This window comes from Lactuca serriola, chromosome 1 (assembly GCF_051521515.1).
Source record: "Lactuca serriola cultivar US96UC23 chromosome 1, Lser_US96UC23_V15, whole genome shotgun sequence".
Classification (NCBI taxonomy): Eukaryota; Viridiplantae; Streptophyta; class Magnoliopsida; order Asterales; family Asteraceae; genus Lactuca; species Lactuca serriola.
In genome coordinates this window covers 69020190-69026700 of record NC_136408.1, presented here as the reverse complement: position 1 = coordinate 69026700, position 6511 = coordinate 69020190, and the positions used below count along the sequence as shown (strand labels likewise).

Here is a 6511-nt window from a genome sequence, read left to right as displayed (position 1 = left end):
TTTAAATTTATAAGAAACTGATGAGAGACGATTGAGTTTGATGAAGCATGTAGCTGTGGACTATAGTCAATGCTTGAGTTTTATGAATGTGAAATGAGATTTTTGTAAAATATTTTTTATTTAGGAAAAGCCATTTAATATAATTAATAAAGCAACCCTAACAAATTAATAATATATATTATAAATAAATACTAAGAATTAATAAATAAAAAACTATTACTTAGTTTTTAGATTACTTGGTTTCATTTTATGTAATAAAAGTTAATTTTAATCCAAAATAAAAATTTATATTTGGTACAAACCAATCCAAAATTTATGTATACATAAGATATTGGATAATCGAAATTATCCAATTAGATAATTTAGTTTTATTCAAATAATAAATAATCACATATGATTAATTATATGTTTTTTAACGTGATTCTTAATCTGGTTATGAACTCATAAAATATTATTGAAACTGTTTTTCTTGGTTCAAAGTTGAATGTCTGCTTATTATCATTGTAATTTTAATAAAATAGTATTTAAAATTTACAAATGTTATTTAGAAAATAAAGTAGTTAATGAATAAATAAATAAGTATTTTACCGTCAAGATAAAGGTTACAATTTTACAATGACAAATAAAGCATTCAACAAACTAACTATTTTAGTTAGTTATAGTCAAGTCAAACATTAATTTTTTATGGACAAAAACAGTAGAAACCACAATTCAAGTACAATATTTTGTTGGTATATCTTAAATTTGCCCGAAGTATTTAATACATAACTAAAATCTTACTTAAATTACAAACAAACATAAACCTTAAATTTCAGACTAAGATAGTAATAAATTAAGATCTTAATATAATACTATGGTATAATATTTATTAAATTTTTTTAATATACAATATAATATTTTTATTAATTACAAATCAAGTCAACTATTTAATGTATATCAAGTCAAATGTCAAATTAGATATTAGTTGGTTGAAATAATAATAGTAATAATAGTAATAACTTCATATTCCAATAAATATTATTTTTGGCATACGAAGGAGGTGAATTACGTGGCATAAGGAGATTGTACCAAGTGGAAGTGGGTCCCATCACTAGCCCGCGAAACCCATGATTTTACTGTTACCACGCTTCTTTTCTCTTTTCCACTCTTACAGAACCTGTAAGATTTTCACTTGAAACTTCAAAAACACAGGCTCTCTCTCTCTCTCTCTCTCTCTCTCTCTCTCTCTCTCTCTCAACGATCAATCGGAGCAGCCATTTTTGTAAGGGCTTTCTCTCTCTGAAGTCTCGTTATCTCTCTTCCTATATAACCGTGTTTTGTAAGGCTGAATTCATTGTTATGTTAATCAGAGTTTGCATTTGTGTGTTTCTTACGTGGTGTAGGTATGTGCTTTCGATTGAGGATGATACAATTTGAAGAAAAAGACATCTGAACACTGAGTTTTCATTCAATTTTCCCTGATCGTGCTTTTTCCCCCGATTATATCGATCTACTGGAGGTTTCTTAGGAACTTCCCTGTTTTGAAATTTTTTTAAAGAAACCAGCAGGAAGATTACCTTTTTTTGAGTCCGATTTTGACGTAATTCAAAATGGAGAGAGTTAAGAGGAGGAAATTGAAGTTTCCTTGCCTTTTTGGAGGTAAAACTCTCTCTCTCTCTCTCTCTCTCTCTCTCTCATGTGTATAGCTGTGGAATTTGGTTTGTTGTTGAGGGGACTGAGCAGTTCAACTGAAAAAAGCTTGATGCGTTGTGTGAAGCTTTGTTCGCGATAAATTTGTTTAAAAAACGAATTCGTTTCACTCGCTGTATCGATCAACTTTACGTTTCTACTGATAGATGATGAAATTGATCGTAGAAACAAAAAAGGTAGAAGAGTGGAAACGTAAGAATAAAAATATTAATTCTTGTTCTGTTTCGTGAATGTTCTATGAAACAATGGATTTGAACTTTTCTATAGCCTAGACGTGTTAATCTGAGTTCTGTTTAACTATCTTTTTACTTATGATGTTTGATTTTCTGTGATTTTCATTTTTTTTGGTCAAAATTACTGTTCTTAGGTTTTAAAATGATGTCAAAATTGGATCCTTTCTCTATCCGATTTAGTAAATTATGAATTATGCATTCGAATAAACAAATGTAAACTTTTCCAGTGACTGATGAAACCCCGAAAGGAAGAACAATTCAATCGTGGTGCCCTAATAATGCAACCACTGATCACAGTTTGGTATGTGAAATCCCTTTTCTCTTTCTATTCGAGTATATTTTACCCAAAGTTTACAACTTTTTTCATCCCAAATTCATGAAAGCGACTAACTTTCTTGATTGTAGTTCAATTTTCAAGTTGGAAAAAGCACTTCTAAACAGAGTAATCAGAACAGAAAACGATCATCCAGTTTTTTAGCCAAACTAATGGGCAAAAATGGAATTTCATCTGCTAGACCTATCAGCAAGCAACAAAGAATTACATTAGAAAAGAACAAGGTGTCTAAATCCGAAATTCCTCCAAAAAAGATCATTCTTCTGAAGCCAAACAACACAGAATGTTTAAGTATCGAATCAGAAGTGATAACAGTTCCATCCAGAATTACATTTGGGCTGAATGATCGACTCACACATTCACTATCGAAATTTTCTGAAGCCTCTCTTATTAGTGAAGCTAAGAATAAAATGTCAAGTTCAAGTTCAACATCTGTTCTTCCATCTTTTCAAGACTTGAATCATAGAAGGAGTGTTTGTCATGAAGCTGATGCTGATGAGAAGATAGTGGTATATAGTGAGCTCCTTGATGATGATGATGTCATGGTAGGATATGCGAATTTGTATGGGGAAATTGAGGAAACTGGTTCAAAAACTTTTCAGGTTTTGTTACTTTCCTATCTAAACCATCTTTATAAGTCTAAACTCCTTTATAGACATGCACAATTCACATGACCATGGTAATTTTGCTTAGGTGCAAATAAAAGTTTCCTTAACTATATGTCACAAACTTAACCTTACAATTGTTTTATTCATTTTAAGATTATCGTAACTCTAGTCGCGGCAACTCTTATAGAAATCTAGGTCATATATTTTGTCACCACATAACATTGTAGCATCAATTGTCAACAATATTTAGTTCCATTTCAAGAAGCTAATTGAATCATTTATCATGTCATAGGAACCATTGAATGCAAAATCAAGAGGCATGTCTCCCCTTCGGTTGTCTAGTCCTATAGAAGATGTATCTTCCCATTCTAGTCACTTCGAGAGACTTGATGCTCGATTGCAAGGTAAATTCTAAACTTTTTTTATATTTTTTTCTATATTTTTTACAACCTAATCTAATATTTCGTAAGCTAATGTAGTTCTATGTTCTATTAACATGTATAAAAATTTCTATCATGCATTAATCAACCATGCAATATAGTGAGATTAACACATAATTTAGGAAATAAATGTTACGATACAACAACACAACGTGTTTACAAACGATCGGTAAATTACTTAAAGAAGACCTAAGTTTAACAAATGTATAACAAGTTAAAGTTAAGGTTCTACAACTTGGTTGAAATATCTAGTGATAGATTGTGACTTAAACTAAGAGAATAAAAACAATGAGGGAGTATGTACTAATATAGGAAAAATAAAAACTAGGGACAAGGGCAATGCCTATGATTTATAAATTAAAATTTCAAACTTATTTCCAACGGGATGAGGGTCGTCGGTTTTATTTATTTTTTCTTATGAAATGTAAGTTTTATAACGAGTCATAACTCTTTTAATTAACTAATTTCGTGGATTCAAGTCCGTAATAATATATTTGTTTTATTAGATTTTTCACTAGTGACATTGTAGTAGAACAACTCACTCTCATTCAAATTATTCATTTAGTCCCAAAAACTTATTTCCGACGAACATTATTTAATGCGTTTTTTTTCTTTTTCAATATCAATGATGTTAGTGGTGTTTGAGATTGCTTTATTTGAAATGCTTATTGATTATTGCAGTTTAACACCGATAATAAGGAGTTTTAAGTGTTTGGATATGAAGATTTCATAAGCACTTATTGACTTAAATAAAAAAGTTTTTGATAAGTTACTTCATTTTTACTTATCAACTTATTTAATGAGTTTTCGATAAGTTATTTTCTTATTACACATATAAACACAATTTCTCAAAAATTAAAAAATAATTTATCATCTTATTACATTTTAATACTAAATAAGTTAATCCAAACACTTTTTTTGACATATAAGATAAGCTAAGTACTAACCCAAGCACTCATTTCATGTGCTATGTGTTAGGTTGTCCTTTTCCCTTTCCTCTTTTCCATGTGTCAACCATTTATTGGTTGGATTCTTTTATTTTTTTGAACAAACTTATTTGATTATATATTAGACTTTATTTTCATTAAAAAAAACCTCAAGTCTTCTAGTTTTTTTCCATCTAATTTCAATGTTTACAAATTTTCATATACAATCCCAAAATTCGAAATCTTAATGGTTTATTTTTGTTTTGGAATGAAACATATTCTTCATATTTCCTATAATCTTAAAAATAAAAAATGTTTCTAAATAACATTTTTTGAAATGAAAGGTCGAGTTTAGTTGGGTTGCAAATACAATAAAAAAAATTAAAATAGTTTATTAATAAAAGACCTCATTAGGTTTAGTCTTGAATAAAAGTTTGCATTTAAGTGCTATATGGATAAAGAGACGAACGCGTAAATGATGTCTATACGCAAAACACACTTTCTTTTTTGGACCGAATAATCAATGAATGTGAGTAAATGACCAATTCGCCCTTCTAAGTTCATACATACACATTCAAAAACCTAAATGGTATCACTCAACATGCAATGTAAAGTGGTTCAAGATTTTCTTTATGCACCTCAATCAACCCCACTAATCCATTTTTATTTCATCATTTTTCCAACCATTTTCAGATATCAAGAAACAACTTCATATCCTAAAAATCGAGTCTCTATCAACTCCTACACAGCCCACACATACCAAAAAACGCAATCTAGCGGATGCGTCCACAGAGCCAGTTACATGGGAATCTTCATTCTCAGCACATATCCTACAATCTTCCGATATTTACGAAACTGCCCCTGACACCATCCACCACCCTAGAGATCCAAGGTTATTCTATCGTATCGAAAAGTGTTTTTTCAAAGGGTCGGTATTGTCAAAATCCGAAAAGCACCTGCTTTATGACTATATAGAACACACATTCATTAAAATCTCAAAGTCAATGGTAGCACAAGGGGAAAGTCAACTGATGCTTTCGGAATTAAGCATTGAAGATCAGGTGGTTAAGGTGGTTGAAGAGATTGATATAGAAGAAGGTGAAAATTTTGTTGTAAATAATTATGACAAGGATCCTGAGTGGCTTGAAAAGAACCAAATCAACAATTTAGGTAAGCTGCTTTCGGAATTAGTATTGACTGATTTAATACTAGAGGTTATAGAAAACTAGAAACAATGAAAGTTAAAGTTAGAGAAGGAAAGATCCTTTTTTCTAGAGCTAAAATTACCAAATCAAAAGCAATCTTTCTGTAGACTTTTAGTTACTCTGGATTTGGTTTTATTAGCTCCAGAAAAGAGCAGAAAGTTTAGATTACATTTAGATCAGTAAACTCATGAACTAACTTGGGTTTTTGGATTTTTATGGATTTTATGGATTTTTAGTCGATATATCTTGAAAGGTTTTGTCAGATTTTATGCCCGTTCCTAACCGATATACTACATCTTCTTGTTTTGGTATGGTGTATAATTTTATGTCCATTTCAATTTTAAATCTTGTATTGTTTTATGTCAATGTTTCACAATTAAAACTTTAAGTTCTTATTGGTTTTATGTCAACGTTTAGCAATTAAAACTTTAAGCTCTTATTTGTTTATTTATTTATTTATAGAAAGACAAAAACACTTCATATCATATTCATAAGAGAAAAAGACTTACTAGAGTAATCATCTTTGTCACTTTATTCACATTTAGAAAACTTTTTTTTGGTACACATTTGACAATTTAACTTGTTAAATTTGTTCACATATTACCATTGCCACCGGCTATAGGTGACAATGGTAATATGTGAACACATTTAAAAAGGTAAATGATCAAATGTATACAAAAAAGAAAGTTCTCTAAATGTGAACAAAACGAAAAGTTAATTACTCTGATAAGTCAGTTTCCCCACTTTTAATAGTGATTTTATTTTTCATATTTGTTTGTATTATCTTTTTTAAACGTTATTTTTAAAGTATCCATAATGTCCTAAATATTAATTAAATTTTGATCAATTGTAAACTTTACTTTTTAATTAATAAATATGTTTTTGTTATGTGAAATATTTTTATATAACCTCTTATATTTTTTCTTTTGTTTTTAAGCATATAAGATATTTTTAAAATAAATAGTATCTAACAATAAAATTAAATATATAACAATAAGTATGAAATGTCTTTTAAAATAATAAAAAGAAAATATTATGTAACAAATAAAAAGCAAAAAAAAATTATATGATGTAAA

At 29.1% G+C, this 6511-nt stretch overlaps 1 protein-coding gene across 1 annotated transcript; it reads left to right on the top strand.

Annotated features, from left to right (window-relative positions):
• Positions 1–1366: 1366 nt before the first annotated feature.
• On the top strand, positions 1367–5730 carry LOC145069225 (uncharacterized). The gene is made up of 5 exons (XM_079016175.1): positions 1367–1638; positions 2150–2223; positions 2328–2858; positions 3157–3268; positions 4924–5730. Exons 1-5 carry the CDS (start codon positions 1590–1592, stop codon positions 5457–5459), a joined length of 1302 nt encoding a protein of 433 aa, XP_078872301.1. The 5' UTR covers positions 1367–1589; the 3' UTR covers positions 5460–5730.
• The last annotated feature ends 781 nt before the right edge of the window (positions 5731–6511 follow it).

Bases quoted from the DNA above. Each gene is read 5' to 3' on its own strand.
- LOC145069225 (XM_079016175.1), top strand. From the start codon at position 1,590: ATGGAGAGAGTTAAGAGGAGGAAATTGAAGTTTCCTTGCCTTTTTGGA. The intron at 2,859-3,156 runs GTTTTGTTACTT...ATCATGTCATAG, and splicing joins CTGGTTCAAAAACTTTTCAG to GAACCATTGAATGCAAAATC. The intron at 3,269-4,923 runs GTAAATTCTAAA...AACCATTTTCAG, and splicing joins ACTTGATGCTCGATTGCAAG to ATATCAAGAAACAACTTCAT.